Source organism: Gossypium hirsutum, chromosome A05, assembly GCF_007990345.1.
Source record: "Gossypium hirsutum isolate 1008001.06 chromosome A05, Gossypium_hirsutum_v2.1, whole genome shotgun sequence".
NCBI lineage: Eukaryota > Viridiplantae > Streptophyta > Magnoliopsida > Malvales > Malvaceae > Gossypium > Gossypium hirsutum.
In genome coordinates, this window is record NC_053428.1 from 24,573,220 (window position 1) to 24,589,576 (window position 16,357).

The following is a 16,357-nucleotide window of genomic DNA, read 5'->3' on the forward strand; positions in this document are numbered from 1 at the left end:
AGGTTTCTTACCAGAACGGATTACTCTAATCGGTACGGATGATACCGGTACGAAATTGACTTATGTGCTTGCAAGTGTTTAGTGGTTTTTTTTTTAGGATTTTATTCAAGTTACGAAATGGTAAAAACGACTTCATTCACCGTGAGCAGAGATTAAGCCCAATGTTCCGGTTTGATATTCCAAATTACCTGAAAATATCATGTCATAATTTAAAATAAATTTATATTATTTAATTAAGGTGACGTGAGTTCAAGCATATTTTAATATAGTTTTCTCCAATTTAAAGATTGGAGGAGGTTATGGATAGCATTAGTCATTATATAAAAAAATTAAATTTAGTTTATAGAATTAAAGGTAAATTATAAATTTAGTCACTTAAAATTACTTTTTTTTACGTTATATAAAATATTATTATTTATTTAGTACGATTCTTCTCGCGAAATGTGTTTTAAGAGAAAGATAATATGCAACTTTAAGTTATCAATTACATATTTTTATGAAAATGGCAAATTAATTCGATTTTTTTTTGACACAAATATTCAACTAAGACTAAAGCAACAAAAATTTTTCTGCCAAAGAGGTTTGTGCTTCAACAAAGATAAATTATTTGATTCGAGTTTTCCTGAAAATTAACTTGATGAAATCTCATGCTCTTCATATTAGAAAAGAAATAATCTATCAAGCCTAGATTGATTTTCGATAATAAGTTAGATTGTGGGATCGATTGCCTGTCTCGAAGAAATTTGACGGTATGAGCTTTAGAAATTTGCACTGTTTTAACTTCGATAACAAGTGGCTAACACCCTTTCTTGTTCAACTTCGAATATCTTAAAGTTTGAGATATTGATTTAGGATTATTTGTTGCTTGCATCCTACTTTAGTGATTTATTTTCCTTTTAGGTGAGCGAAGTTGCCAATCAAGCGACACATAATTTAGCAAGAGCGGCCTTATTTTATGCTACTTTTGTTGAGTGAAATACCATAAAATTTTCTTAAGGGTTGAAATTAAATTATAATCTTTGCGATAGTAAAAATGTAATTTCAACATTTTATTAGCCTATATTTTTATAATTTTTAAAGGATTAAATCAAAATTTTATGATTTTTAGGGGGCAAAGTACAATTTTACTTTTACTAATTTAAAATTTTAAAAGATTTAAAGGACTTAAATGAAAAATTTTCTATTTTAGGGAGATCGACGCCCTTACTAGCCCCCCTAGCTACGCCCCTGGTGAAATACTATCCTCGAGTGTTTTCATTATGCTTTTAAGTTTGATGCTTGTAGTATCTTTACCACTGATATAAGGGAACTTAAGTTTAAGTGTATGGGATAAACCTCTTGGGTTTGAGAATCAAATTAATATAATATGTAGGTATTGTGAACTAAATGTGTTATTATACCAGTACCAAAATAGAATAAATTGAAATATTAGTGCCTAAATTAAAAATTTTAAAAAATTAGGTCACAAGAACAAAAGCACATATAATTGAATAACCAAAAAACGAATGCCTAATTGACTATCCATACGTATAGGTTACACTAAAAATATTTATCTATCTCACTATAAAACCATTTTTACATTTTTCGACAATAGACACAGGTTAAAACTACCGGTGACATTGAAACCTGCAAAAAGAAAAAAAAAGCTTCTAAACATCTTCATCATCTCTATCTTGATACTTTCTAATACAGCTTAAGTAATCAAAGCTGATTTCAGAGATAAAAAAATAGCTACTCCGGAAACGGGATGTCAGCCAAATCCTGTCAGTAAGGAGCAACGTCAACTTGGAAGGAGATGTCGGGTTTGGCAAGCCCACTTTCCATTCGGCTTTGCACTGCTGGGTCAACATTCTTTTCGGGTTCGATATATGTCACGACTGTATCTTTTCGGAAGGTTAGATAGATGACTGCCAAAACATAGATCGCCATTAGAGGAAACACAACGATTCCTATAAACACATTCTCCACTTTTGGCAAATTATTGTGAATCAACCAATCTACGAAGGCCGTCGTCAGGTAATAGACGTTGATGCCTATGATTCCAATTCCTAAAATCCATGAAACCACAATGATCTGCAAGCACCCATCAAAGTACAAAGCAACGTTTTAGACCTTGGAACTTCAAGTTCATCCCACATGGTCTAATGCGCCACGTCAATATTTTATGTAATAGTATTAGTTCATTAAAAACACTGGTTGAGCTAACTACTTACAATTATGGAGTTCTTATATGGTCCCATCTTGGTTGAGCTGCTACTGAATTTAAGTAGTGGGATTAAAGCAAATGGTAGCTCAAATGAAAGGATCATCTGTAAAATCAATCATCAAAACTACAATTAATTTACCTCAAATAAATCAAAGAATCGTGATGGTGTTTTTATAGAGATCAAAATCATAAAAGAATTATTGTAATATCAATAAATCAATGTTGGATATTTTCTTACGGATGCAATGATGATTAGTCGACCGGCCCCTTGAGATCCACCGATGATGGACACAATAAGACTAGGTGTAATGGCAATACACCTAGTCATCAAATTCCTCACCCATTTCTTCATTTTAAGATTCAAAAAACCCTGACATAAATGAAAATCAATATATTAACGAAGACTACTTAATAACTACTAATTAAGGTGATCATAAATATAAATTTTTTGTTTGAGCAAAACCTGCATGATAAATTGTCCTGCATAAGTGCCTGTAATGGTAGAGCTTTGCCCTGAGGCAAGAAGTGCAATGGCATAAAGGGTTGAGCTTGATTTTCCCAACACATTCTGCAATAGCCAAAAATAATAGATTTTGGGATTGTTAATTGGGAATATTGTTAGCCTTCAAACTTGATATATATTTTTGGTTTATGTTAATGAATATTATGAGGTAGTAAATTGGGACCTGAAGAAGAAAAGAAGCAGAGTTGAGGTTGAGATCGTTGCAACGATGGTGGTCATCGCTAGAGAGATTATTGATGGAGCAAACGGCGCCTGAAACTGAGACAACCGCCACGTTGATCAAAAACGCCACCAACAAGGCAAAGCCGCTCTCTATCAGGAAATATCTACAGGCATCCTAATGATCACAATGAAAACAACGTACGCCAAATAATTAGTGGTTAGCACATTAAGGGAAAGAAAACGAATAGGTCATAACTAAATTAAGCATTGCAATTACTTTATTGTTGTTTAATTTTGCGTATTTGGACTTACGTTAACGCCAAGAACGGAGTTGGGTACTTTTCTGGAGAGCACCAGCGCTGAATGGAGAAACAAATTGTGCCTGTTCACATTATTTTGCAGTTAAACAACTCCCACAATATTAAACTTATTTTTTTTATCAATCTTATTATAGTTTTTGATCATATATATTCTTTTTGACAGAATGCCTAAAACTACCAATAATTCCTATCCAACCCATAAATAGTAGGATAATACGTTTTAGTGCATGCACTCAAACCTACGTCCTCCAACATTAGCAACAATGCCCATGTCAATCGAGCTAAGACTCAATCGGCAATATTAATTTCTTTTTTGTGAATTACAAGATGAGAGCAAAATCCTAACAACAATGCAGACTTAGGGCTTTTGAAAAGTTCTTTTGAAAAGTTTGGTTTAAGATTTAAGTATTCAGTATTGTTGTTAAAAAATGTTTCTGAGAAATAAAATGTTTATTTTAGACATAGTGTTATAAAGTAAAAAATAAATATTTAAATAATATTTAAATTAATTAATATTATGATATTTTGGTAAGAACATATAAAATAACTTATTATAATTTGTTCTTAATATTTTAATATATGAAAAATAAATTTTAAACATTTTTTAAGCAATTAATCAGAGAATTATTGTTATAAGAGAATTATTATTAGAATTTAATTATTGGATAATTATTGGTTACCCAATATCTTAATCCAAAATTTAGGAAGTTATTTAGCAATAACTATTCTCTTATTATTACGTGACAACATTTATAATTTCCTATAAAAAATAGATTACAAAATCATTTTATTAACCTTGACATCAAAGTGTTACTGTGTAGGTGTTTAAAGTAAGGCGATGTTTGGAGAAACAAAAATAAAAATAATCATTGCTTACGGCATAACGAGGGCACCCAAGAGGGCAATGGCATCAGCAGTGGCACCTTGGCCGGCAAGCTTAGGCACAAACATGCCCTTAATCACACCAGATGCTGGGGGCTTTACGTAACTCATTTCCCCAAAGAAACATCCAGCCATTACAAACACCAGCACTGCTATCAGCATTTCCAGCTTCCTGACCTTTTTTTCATTAACACAAAATATATATAACGACAGCATTTTCATTTGAAAATAACTTAATAATCACAGCAATGGGCAACTGCAAGTTGTATGAAAATGTGAAGTTAAAAATATAAAAATATCATAAAATATCTGCAGCAAGGCTTATCAAGATAATCTAAAGTAATCATATGCTTATCCATTTTGATCATATAGTCATCAAGGTATAAAATATACATATCAATATACTTAGTTTATTTCCATGAAACAAATAATATAATTTGACTTTATATTATAGTGAGAATAGCTTAAAATAATAAAATACCCCATATCTTTGCAAGCCAAGGAGGAAGAGAGTGCTTAAACCAGTGCAAAGAACTCCAACCCACACTGGGATGTTAAACAGTATATTTAGTGCAAAGGCTGTCCCAATAACTGCAACAAATATATACAACTAAATGCATGAAAACACACCTTGGACATTCATTATGATTTATGCATAAATTTTGTTTGTTTATTTATTTCTTCATGTATATTTATATTAGTCTTGAGTTATATTTGCATGTAGCTGAAGTTAAATTAGTCATCAATTGGATAACTGATATAATTATTATAGAAAAAGAAAAACCTTCAGGTATATCAGCAGCAATTACAGCAATTTCTGCAAGTAACCATAGGCAATACTTGATCAACTTTGGGTATTCAGCCTTACACAGTTCTGATAAGTGCTTGCCTGAAACAAACAAGCAAACGTAATTTAATTAAGTTAATTATATCAAAATGAAAGAAGATATAATAAGACTATAAGATCATTATTTACCAGTGCTGACTCCAAGGTTAGCAGCAAGAGATTGGATTATGAGAGCAAAGACTAAGCCGATTAACACCACCCAAAGCAGCTGAAAAAAAAATTATGTACTGCTAACATTAAGAAGATATAAACAAGGCTTTGTCTTTTTTTGGTTTCCCTCTTTACTTTACCTCATATCCATGGTTAGCTCCAGCTTGAAGATCAGTTTCCACTGTGACATGAAAGTGACACCATACCAGATGATGATCATAAGTTGCAGAAAAAGAAATAAAGATTGGTGGAGAGGTACGTAAGGGGGGCGACTTACAGTTGCCAGGATCGAGGTAAGCTAGTGAGACCAGGAAACCAGGGCCTACAAATGATAGAAACTTTTTCCATCCAGGTTTCTATACATCACAAAACCATATGAATAATCCATGAGATATATATATATGTAAAATTCAGAAAAGAAATGGGAAGGAACCTCGTGATTAATTGGGTGATCAATATCATGATGATGATGAAGATTGGGGAAGGAGAGTGGGGTGGTTCCTTGGACATTGATAGCAGTTATGCAGTTATTTCGTCCTACATCCCATGATTCAGGAACTGCAACTTCACTCTCTTGCTGTTGCTGCTGCAAATTTCTCATCTCTGTCTCTCAGTCTTTAATATTTAAATTACTGTGTATTATATGGATGGACACAGGGATTGAAGAAACCGAAAGAGTATTTATATAGAAGAATGTGTGGAATCCATCGAACAAAAAGACGGCATAGCAGCTTATGTTTTATTCAAATTTTTGTTATCTTCTGTCCCATACGGTGATGACACGGTGCTGCCTGACCAGTCACTGTCTTTCACCGTTTTTAAATCCCGACTTCATTTTTAATTATTTGCTACATCTAATTCTTTTTTTCAGATGATTCGAATTCATTTCTTTGATCATATGCCTAAACTATACATATACGTATGTATATATATAAACTCTTATCCGTATAATTGAAGAGCAGGAAAAACAAACTAATTTAAAAAGTATAACTTGTCTACGAAAATGAGACGCTAGAGTTGCATGCCCAACGTTAGAATATAGAATATATATTACATTGAGCATTTAACTCGATTGCTATAAGTATTATTGTTATTGCAAAAAAACGTAGATTTAAGTACTTTAAAGCGTATTATTCTCTTATTTATGTGTTCGGGAAAGATTATAAGTAGTTTTAGACATTGTGTCAACAAAAATATTATTTATTAAATTTTGAAGATTTTATTTGTCATTTATTATATTTTAAATTTTTTTATCATAATATATATGCTATATAAAAATTATTTAGATTAACAAATACAATCTATTCATACCTTGCACATAATATATATAATTAAAATTATAATAATTTAAATGTAATCAATAATTAATAAACAAACAAAATAAAAAAATAAAAAAATATGGGAGTAAACAAAAGGAAAGAATTAAGAAAAGAGTAAATCTCATTGACCTCTCAAACAAAATATTGTGACACTCACGTTTGGAGCCATGTGTTTGGAAGCTTATAAGTTATAACTACTAATTATTTATAGATTTATATTTATATTTCTGTGCGATGCGTGAATTAATTAATTTTATTTAAATTATTTAATGATTCATTTGTAAAAGTAATGAACTTAAAAATTGATTTTAAAATATTTAATTTTATTTAATCATAAACATATTTAATATTAAAACAATACAAATATTCATTATTGTTTAAATATTAATATTAATTTATTATATTTTAAATAATATTACTAATAATTTTTATAGGTTCTTTATTTTATATATATTGTTAAATTGATTTATTTTATTGTCAAATTGTTAATATTTGATTTTTTATAATGTTATATTTATGTTTGTTTTATCTTAATCAATTAATGTAATTGCTCTTATTATATTTAAAAATATATAAATTTAATTTAACAAATATTATTTCTACATGTCTTTTTAAAACCTATAATTTAAGTTTAACAAGTTAATATTAAGAAATTGTAATATTCTAACATTAAATGTTAATTCAATTCAATAAAATCGTAAAAAAATGATAATTTAGTTATAATCAATTTCATATTAAACATATAAAAAATCTGAAGTAAATAAATTTAAACAAAAGGTATAAAATAATTAAAAAATAGGGAGAAAAAGAGAAATTTATCCAAAATGAAAATAATATATATATATTTAAAGTTTTTAGGTAACATATACAGAATTTTTGAACCTTCTAAAAAAAACCTTAAATGCTCTCTCAAATTCCAAACTTCGCTGCCTTCGCCTCCCAGAGCCATCGTGATCACCCTTCGGGCAAAATTACCACCAACAAGCTACTTCTCTCCCTCGAATCTATCAATCTTCTGGTTTAGATTTCTCTGAAAAATAAACAATATTTTCAAAAATCCATGTAAAGCTTTGAAACCAAAAGCTCCATTTCATTGCCATCTTTCATCGGATAAACTCCTTTTTAGAGCATGAGCTTTTCATCAATGATGGCTATCTCCCTTATTATTTGGTTTACCAAATAGAAACTCGAAGCCCCAAACGTTCAGTGGACTCGTGATGAGTTTTCTTCTCCCTTTTTGCTTCTTTGTTTCTCTATTTCCTTTTTGTGTCTTTTTTTTTTTAAATTTGCTTATTGATTTGTCACTAGAAATGGGTTGGTTCGACTTTGTGGTTACTTGTAGGTTTTGAGTACAGAGTACTGCATAGTCTAAAATTGGACCGGGATTTATGATTTTAATGTTGGGGTGATGACAGGGGCGGATACAAGGGAGTTCGCAGGTGGTCCTTTTAAAATGAAATTTTTTATATAAATTTTTTATAATTTATAAAATTTATAAATTAGTAATAGTAAATTTGTACTTTAGCCTCCTAAATTGATAAAAATTTGATTTAATCCTCTAAAATTTGTAAAGATATAAGTTATTAAAATAGCGAAATTGTATTATTATTAACATAAAAATATATAATTTAATTTCGCACTTCTAAAAAATATTTTTTACTGTGCCCTTAAGTCGTCGTATTTCTAGATCCATCATGTAGTATATCAAATGATTAAAATAAATGTTGTTAAAGAAAATTTACACAAATAATTTTGTATTAAAGTGAAATTTTATGCAATAATCTAAATGGAGTGCTTTTTTAAAAAGAAATATACAACTTTAATGAGATACTGCATGGGTCAAATTCATTGGAAGTGTATCCATCCTTTTATCATATTTGTATAAGAAAGAAAGATAATGAAGTAATGGTTCCCAACTTGTAACTTCCAATTCTAAAATAATCAACTCGATGACTCACATACTTCACAAGAAATGATAGATTAAACCCAACTTGTGATAGCAAATTCCCAATTGCTAAGTGATATAAAAATTTAATTTACACACTGTATTTTTATTTTTTATTTTTTAAAAATTTTAAAATTTAATCCAATTATCAACCGTTTAAATTCATTATTGTGACAATATAAAATGATAATAATAATAAATACTTATTTAATATCCATGTAAAAAAAATTGATCTTATAATAAAGTTTAAAAATTTTAAAAGTAAAAATGATATTTTATCATAAAATTAAATAAACAAACCACTACGAAATTAATTCGTTTTTTTCTTCATAATAGCGTGATCCATGCCATTCTTCTAAAAATGCAATAATTAAGGAAGAACAAAGAGATTCATGCCACTCAATGAATCATGCCTATTTTCTGTCATTTACTTAACTCTTTTTGTTTTCCAAAGTGTGAACAGAATTTTGTAATTGGTGATCCAACTTAAGTGGGCCACATGTTAATCTTGATTAATATATTTTAATTTTAATTTAAGAAAAAGAAAAAACAAGTACTTAAAAATGGAGGCCGGTTTTTAGCTCAATTAATCGAGTCTCCTAATTTCACATCATGTATAAACCACATCTCAACCTTATGCAAAGCAAGCATCACCACCGCTGCCGCTGCAAAATCAGCCATTGCCACCGCCAGTTCCATAAGCACAACCAGCAGACATGCCACTGCTAACACCAACTGTGATAACGGTCAAAGAGTATACAAAATGTTCGGTTTCTAAAAAGGTACTTAAAAGAGTACTTGGCATTAATTCTGGTGAACCCATTGATCAAGTGATGATAAAAAGAGTCATTCTGAATGGGATCTTTTACTTTCCGGTTACTTTTTGTTCAAATTACGGTTATACGAAATAGTCCTTTTTTATGGTATTTTTTAAAATTGTTTTATTTATAAAATTATTATTTTAATAAATAAATTTAATGTTAGAAAAAAAGTATTTATTTATATTTTCTTAATTTTTGAGTTTTTAAGAATAAATACTAAATTGATAGAATACTATGCAAGATTGACGGCTAAATTCGTTAAATTTTTTAAAATTGAGACCAAATTGATATCATTTATAAACATTAGATAGTTAAATTTATTATTGTGTCAATAGAAAAAAATAAGTCAAAATCCTCTTAGTATTTTGAAAAACTATTAGTATGTAGATATGAAAAGTTTAACTATATACAAATTTCATTCCAATCGGAAACGGAATGAAAGATGCGAATTTGTAAAAATAGAAAGTAAGAGGAAGAAGACACAACAAATTAAACTAAGCTTTGTTAACGTAATTTAGACACAATGACTCTCATTTGCAAAGTCTCTATTAAATTTACTCTTATTCAATCACCATATCAATCAACTAAAACAATATGTCTCAATCAACTAAAGCCAATAGTCCTTTTACAAGCTAAGTTCATGCAACTCTAATAGAGAGTAACACCACAATCAACATACACCCAAGATAACTAGAGAATTTATAAACAAACAAACAAGACTATAAAATGCTCTGCAATCTCATAAAATGATAAAGCTTCCTCAAATTCATCAATATAACCAATTGAAGAGCAAAAGAGTCCAAGTGAAATATTCGCTCTCGTTTTGTCAAATACTCCATTACACATTTGTAGCCCAAAGCCCAAGAAAAAAAAATGTTTCTGTTCAAACAAAACTTGAAATAGGTAAAATTAAATCTCTCATAGATTTAATCGAAGAGCGACTAAAATATTAAATTTTGATAACATTAATAATTAAAGTAGAAAAACTTAAACATGTGCAATCAAAAAGATAAATATTAATAGTTGAATGCTTATTTATATAGTTTACTAAAAAAATTAAACTGTACTCCCTTTATCTTCTCATTTCCTCTCATTTTGACTTTTATCAAATTTGCTTAATTTTATTATTTAAAATTTATTTTTTGATAAAAAATCTAAAAATATATTATAAAACATTCAATGAAATATTTTTTTTAAATTAATTAATCAAAATACTTAAAATATTTGAGATGAAACTAAAATTATCATTTCATCTATTTTCAACTCATCAATTTTAGTAGCCTGACTTTGATGATTATATAAATATTTCTTTTAGATTTATTAAAATTTTATAATTTTAAAATAAATGTTAGATACAATAATAAAATATATTATATTTTTAAAATTAGAAGTTAAATTTAAATTTTAAAAAATGAAATTAATGTTAATGAAAAAACTTACGAACAGTAAAACGGAGATATAAAAAAAAGTTTCACACTTGAATTTACGGCAAAACCTTGGGATTACATTCCAATTTTACTGGGCGCAATATCATTTACGCCTTTGATAAGGATAAATGGAAGTAACAAATTATCCCATGTCAAATATACAACTATCAAATTACCAAATTTCACATACCTTTATATAATAGGCATGATTTGATTACTTTCTCGCCAAAAACACTATACAAGCTAATTTTTTTCTCTCAAAAAAATCCAAACCCGGCCCATTCAACATCAGCCACAGGTCGGGGCGATGACCTGAGTGATGAAAAGGATGAAGCCGGCGAGCTGTAGAATGGTGAAACCGACCTTCGGCTCGACACCGACCATCGCGACCGTGTCTCAAGGTCCGAAACATAATCAGGTTCAGGTTCGAGTTTTTGTGTCCTCCTCTTGCTCCCTTTTCGCCTAAGCAAGGGCGACGGAAAGCACCCCGTTTGAACACATTCGGGCCGGAGTCGGGCAGGCTGGTCGAACCGGAAACTCCCGGATCGGGTACGTGGGGTAGACCTAAAAGAGTGACTCCGGGGCTCAGGAGATAAGATGTAGTAGGATCCAGCTGGTGGGGGTTTAAGCTTTTGTACTTTTGGCTGTATTCCGGGTGGAGGAGTTGGGAACGAACGTTGGTTTATAAAAGGCGACGCTGGTGGTGGCAACGGCGGCGGTGGCTGCCTCTGTTTCTGTTGTTTCTCTTTGTGTGACGATAGTTCACGTTGTTGGAGCTTGGGAACACCGGGTCGGATCTCCCACTTAAAAGGAACAGCTCCAGGTTTTTTGAAGGAATCATCGACCGCCATTTTTTTTACTGAAAACAAATACCAAAGTAAGTTTAAAAAAACAAAAACAACTGATCGTAGTGGAACTGAGCTTGATTATGTGAAGTGAGTGAAGGTCTCTATCTATATTTATGATATGAGGATTATTAGGAAAGCTGAGTCTCGGCGGGATTAAAGGCATGAAGGTGGGGCTGGTGGGTCCTTTGACGTATTGAAGTTTTGACTTGTGGTTCAGTATTCAGAATATGACAAAGGCATAGTTTCGTTTAGACATAATCACTTATGATGCCTTTCAATTATGATTTTATAAGGAAAAAAAAAGTAAAAACAGGGGAAAAGTGAATGAGGAAGAAGATTCAAACATGTGGTCAGTTCTTGAGCTAGACTTTTGGGCATGTTATTCGAAATCAGAGGAGGGATTTTCCTTTGATTTGGGATTTTTTGATTTGTCATAAACAATGAATTTATTATTTTTATAACCATGTTTGAAGTATGAAAATTTCAAAAATTTTACCAAACACAATCATTGATTGTGATGATAGGCTATGATATATTGCAAGCAACGGTAGGATAGGGTATTATTATTCCCTTGTTTTTGCCTTCATTAAAAGTAGAAGCAATGGACAACAATCTCATTACTCGCACTCTCAACATTATTATGATGAAAAAAAAAAAGATCATTAGGTCCCTTTCACGACTGATTTTTTTTCACTATATAAAATAAGAATTGATGTAGCAGCCAGCAGGCAAAAGAAAAACAAGAACTCGAAAGCTTAGTCCAAACTGATATTCAGTATAATGTTTTCTTTGTGCTATTGCCTTTTGGCATTAGATTATGAATGAGTTAAAAAGGGAGATGAAGGTTAAGATTAGAAAGCACATGTTAAAGTGAGAAGAGATTCAAAAAGGATGGGGCCCTTTTTCGGTGAATAGCAGATAAACAAAGTTTGAAAAGCCATTTTGTTGGGATTATGTACTGAATCTTTTCAATTTAAATCCCTTTCCTTTTGTCTTCAAAAGTCGCTGCATCCCACTCTAGGTTGTCCCGCTAACTGTGAAAAGAGAGAACAACACTTGTGGCATGGCATGCATAATGTGTTGCCGGCGACATACCGCAGCAAGACGGTTCAGGCCGTTGAGCAAAGAATAATAACCAGCAATATAATTGGCTACTGAAAATGGTGTCTCGGGTGCTAACCTGTTTATTCTTCAGTCACCTAGAGTTTAAAAAATTTGTAAGTTTATATTTTAGTTACTCAATTTCAAAATGTTATAAAATGATCATTGAATTATTCAAACATTTTTATTTAAGTCATTAAGCTGTTAAAATCGTTATTCTATGGCTTTTTTCGTTTGCATCCCTTGCACCAATCAAAAGTTTTTCTTCCCCTCTTTTCTACTGTTCATTTTTTAAAATGAAACATATTTGAACGTTACAAATCTATGAACTAAAATCCAAAAAACTTTCTTCTCCAATCTTTGACGCTAACCATTAAATTAGCTTGAATCTAAGGTATGTTCTTCTACTTATCGATGGATATTGATCCATCATATCGTTAAATCATCACTTGGAGTTGAACTTAAAAAAAAAAACCTTAACAACCCAGCGACGTAAATGCAAACTTTTGAATAGTTTAATAATCATTTTGTAATTTTTTGAAGTTGATTGATTAAAACGTAAACTTATAAACATAAATATAATATATTGTATAATATAAATATAGATGGAATAATTATAAGAAAAAAATAATTATATATATAAGATTTAATTTTATATAAAATTCAATAAGTATGTAAAAATTTTATTATGATAAATATAATTTTAACATTTGATATGGTTTTAATCCTCTTTAATTATTATTGAAAAAAATTAATTTATACTTTATTATTCAACATAAATATATTTTTAATTATTTTTTTATTATAAATATATTTTAAATTAATAATTTTAACTCTCATTTAAAATTAATATATATTTATTTTATATTTTTTATTTAATATACATATGGTTTTAATTTTTTTTAAAATTTTATTATATATAAACTTATTTTAATTTAGTGTCCTTTATGGTCATTTTATATTTTCATCTCACTATTACCTTTGCGATTGATTCCAAACACATATCTCACCATTATTTTTAATCTCACTGCTACAGTAACTAATTTCGTTGCTACTGGTGTTTTTAACCTTATTGGACTCAATCTCATCATCCGTCCAAAGGAAGCAAAATGAAAAGAATAAATAGTTTAGTGACGAAAATAAAATGAGCCAAATAGTTGTGTGACTATTCTTATGCCTTCTTCTTTTTTTGTCCAAACTCATTTCTCAAACTTAAGGTAGTGCTTGAAAAGTCACCTAGTAATTGGATTTGAGCATAATTGTTTTACACAAGAGTGACATATTTTGATAACTATAGTAATTGGTGAGTCTCACTGAATTAGTTGTAATTAAAACACTCCAATTACACTTTTCAATTATTAGGAGAGGGTGAGAATTGAAGTAATTACGCGGGTAATTACACCAAAATTCAATTATCTTATGACTTTCCAAACACTAATACATGATTTAACTTTAAGAAAATTATTTGTTTATACAATTTTATGTTATGAAAATTATATTATAAGCATAAACACGTATGAGTGCTTATGATGATTATGTCAAAAAAAATTCTAGAGTTATGTTATAAGTCCTAAAAAATATATATTATAAAAAATAATTTAGGTGTATTTTATAAATTATAACTAAAGTTCATATTTTTTAAATAAAAAAATATAAAGCTATGATAAAAAAGTATATTATAAAAATAGTTTCAATGTTATAAAAAGTATTATAATATGCTCATTTATTAAAAATTGCAGCAAAAAGATATGAACATAACTTAGTATTATAATATACTCATTTATTAAAAATTGTAGCAAAAAGATATGAACATAACTTATTTACGTGTCCATACTATATATTATAAAAACAATGTATTTATTTAGAAAAACATTGTTATAAAATTTGGCCATTATTTATTTATTAAAAATAATTTTCTAAAATTATGGCAAAAAACTATATTATTTATAAGAGTGTAATAAAAATTATTGAACACTTATATATTATAAAATTTATATTATTTTAAACCTAATATATATATATATATTATAAAATGTTATAACTTAGCATAAGTATTTTTTTTAAATTGAGTTTATATAAATTTTTATAGTTGAATCTACAAACTCTTTACACAATGAACCCAAATATGATGTGATAGATACTAGTTATTAGGGTTTTCTTACACCATATTATAGGGTATGATACCATTTAAGAGAATGAAGCCAGACACAAGTCTTAGAGTAGCTCGTGAACTCTTTAATTTGAGACATTTAAAGCTTTGAAATGTAGTTGAGAGGACATTTGTTGTTCTAAAAAGGATTTCTCATACAAACAGCATCATTACAACATAGCATAAAAATCAAAGTTCGATCGTACTAACATGTTGCATGCTTCACAACGTCATTCATAGGTGGAATTAGATGATCCATACTTTGAAGAGTACATGGAAGAAAGATATCTTGATAATCTTAATGAAACAAATTCAGATGATAAACTCGATCAAAGATCAATGAATGATAATAAAGAGTATATGTTAAAATTTTAAAGAAGGAATAGCCTAATAAATATGTGAAATACTAGAGTAATTAGATAAAATTAAATATGATGTAATCATATTATCGACTACTTTTTTTGACTATTATACTGCATATGATGATTTGATTTTAATTTTTGTTGCTTGTTTATAAATTTTTTATTGTATTGATAATTCTTATAATAATTAGTATATATTTTTAAAAATATAAAGAATGTAACTATGTAATTACAATTTTTACTATTAAACATGACATAGGAAATTACGATTTAATTACATTCTATCAGCCAAGCACGTTTAGGATTTACAATTTTTTGTCATTATAAAAGCATGTGACTACTACCCTATTAATTCAATTTTCATCAAATTACTCTATGTTGTTCAAACAAACCTAATAATTTTGTTAAAAATTCTCCCAAATATTTGGCAAATTCTTTGGGCTTAGACAAATAAATTTACATTTAGACATGTGTAATTTATTGTAACACCCCTAAAATTAGTATATTTCAAAAACAATAATAAATCGAGATTGTGTACAATTGGTTTATCGACAAAGTAAAATAAGAAAATGAAAGTGATAGAAGAGAAGGTTGAGGAGTATAAAAAAAAGTTGAATTGAGAAGTATGTTGTGGTATACTAAATTAAAGTAAGGACTAAATTATAAAGATGTAACAAGTTTTGACGTTCAAGTATAACTATTCAAAATTTGAGGGGTTGAAGTATAAAAATGAGAAAATTTAAGGACCAAAAGTGAAAATAACTCAATTTTCTTATGACATGAAATTGGTGTGCATGAACCAAATCGAATAAGTGGAGAAACATGATGGACTAAATAACATTTTTACCAAAAGTGAACAGTGGTTCAAGGATGGAATTTTGAAGAAAGTGAAGGGTAGAATGGTCATTACTCAAAATAGATAATTATATGGTGTAATAATTAAGGAAGAAAAGTGTTGAAACATGATTGGTTGAATATTTTATTATTATTTTATTACAAGATATTTATTAATATTTTATTTAATTAAAGATTAGTATAAAGTGAAAGAAAGATGGAGAAAATTCTTCGTACTCCCAATGTCCATGAAAGAGAGAAGAAAGAAAGTTTTACTTTCTTTACAATTTAGTCCTTTAATAAAAAAATCCACCATTTTCACCTAGAAATCAAAGGAATTTTCATAACAACCAAGAGAGAAAAATGATAAAGACACTATGGAGAGTAAGAATATCAAATTAGATTCAAGAAAACAGAACTTGGAGAGAGAGAGAAATCAAGCTAAAGCTTGATTCCAAGAG

At 29.0% G+C, this 16,357-nt stretch overlaps 2 protein-coding genes across 2 annotated transcripts; both read right to left on the bottom strand.

Moving 5' to 3' along the window:
• Positions 1 to 1,457: 1,457 nt before the first annotated feature.
• LOC107940551 (metal transporter Nramp5) lies at positions 1,458 to 5,784 on the bottom strand. Its single transcript, XM_016873996.2, has 13 exons — positions 5,524 to 5,784; positions 5,368 to 5,446; positions 5,231 to 5,271; positions 5,070 to 5,148; positions 4,878 to 4,982; positions 4,575 to 4,684; positions 4,089 to 4,270; positions 3,204 to 3,273; positions 2,893 to 3,066; positions 2,670 to 2,774; positions 2,445 to 2,576; positions 2,214 to 2,309; positions 1,458 to 2,073 (listed from the first exon to the last, which is right to left on the bottom strand). Exons 1-13 carry the CDS (start codon positions 5,689 to 5,691, stop codon positions 1,765 to 1,767), a joined length of 1,650 nt encoding a protein of 549 aa, XP_016729485.2. The 5' UTR covers positions 5,692 to 5,784; the 3' UTR covers positions 1,458 to 1,764.
• A 4,850-nt stretch (positions 5,785 to 10,634) lies between these two features.
• On the bottom strand, positions 10,635 to 11,911 carry LOC107940550 (serine/arginine repetitive matrix protein 1). Its single transcript, XM_016873995.2, has one exon. It carries the CDS (start codon positions 11,451 to 11,453, stop codon positions 10,860 to 10,862), a length of 594 nt encoding a protein of 197 aa, XP_016729484.2. The 5' UTR covers positions 11,454 to 11,911; the 3' UTR covers positions 10,635 to 10,859.
• Between the last annotated feature and the right edge of the window lie 4,446 nt (positions 11,912 to 16,357).

Excerpts from the sequence above, each read along its gene's own strand:
- LOC107940550 (XM_016873995.2), bottom strand. The coding sequence starts at position 11,453 with ATGGCGGTCGATGATTCCTTCAAAAAACCTGGAGCTGTTCCTTTTAAG.
- LOC107940551 (XM_016873996.2), bottom strand. The coding sequence starts at position 5,691 with ATGAGAAATTTGCAGCAGCAACAGCAAGAGAGTGAAGTTGCAGTTCCT. Across the intron at positions 5,149-5,230 it reads GAGCTAACCATGGATATGAG|CTGCTTTGGGTGGTGTTAAT; the intron begins GTAAAGTAAAGA and ends TTTTTTTTTCAG. Across the intron at positions 2,310-2,444 it reads GACTAATCATCATTGCATCC|ATGATCCTTTCATTTGAGCT; the intron begins GTAAGAAAATAT and ends TTGATTTTACAG.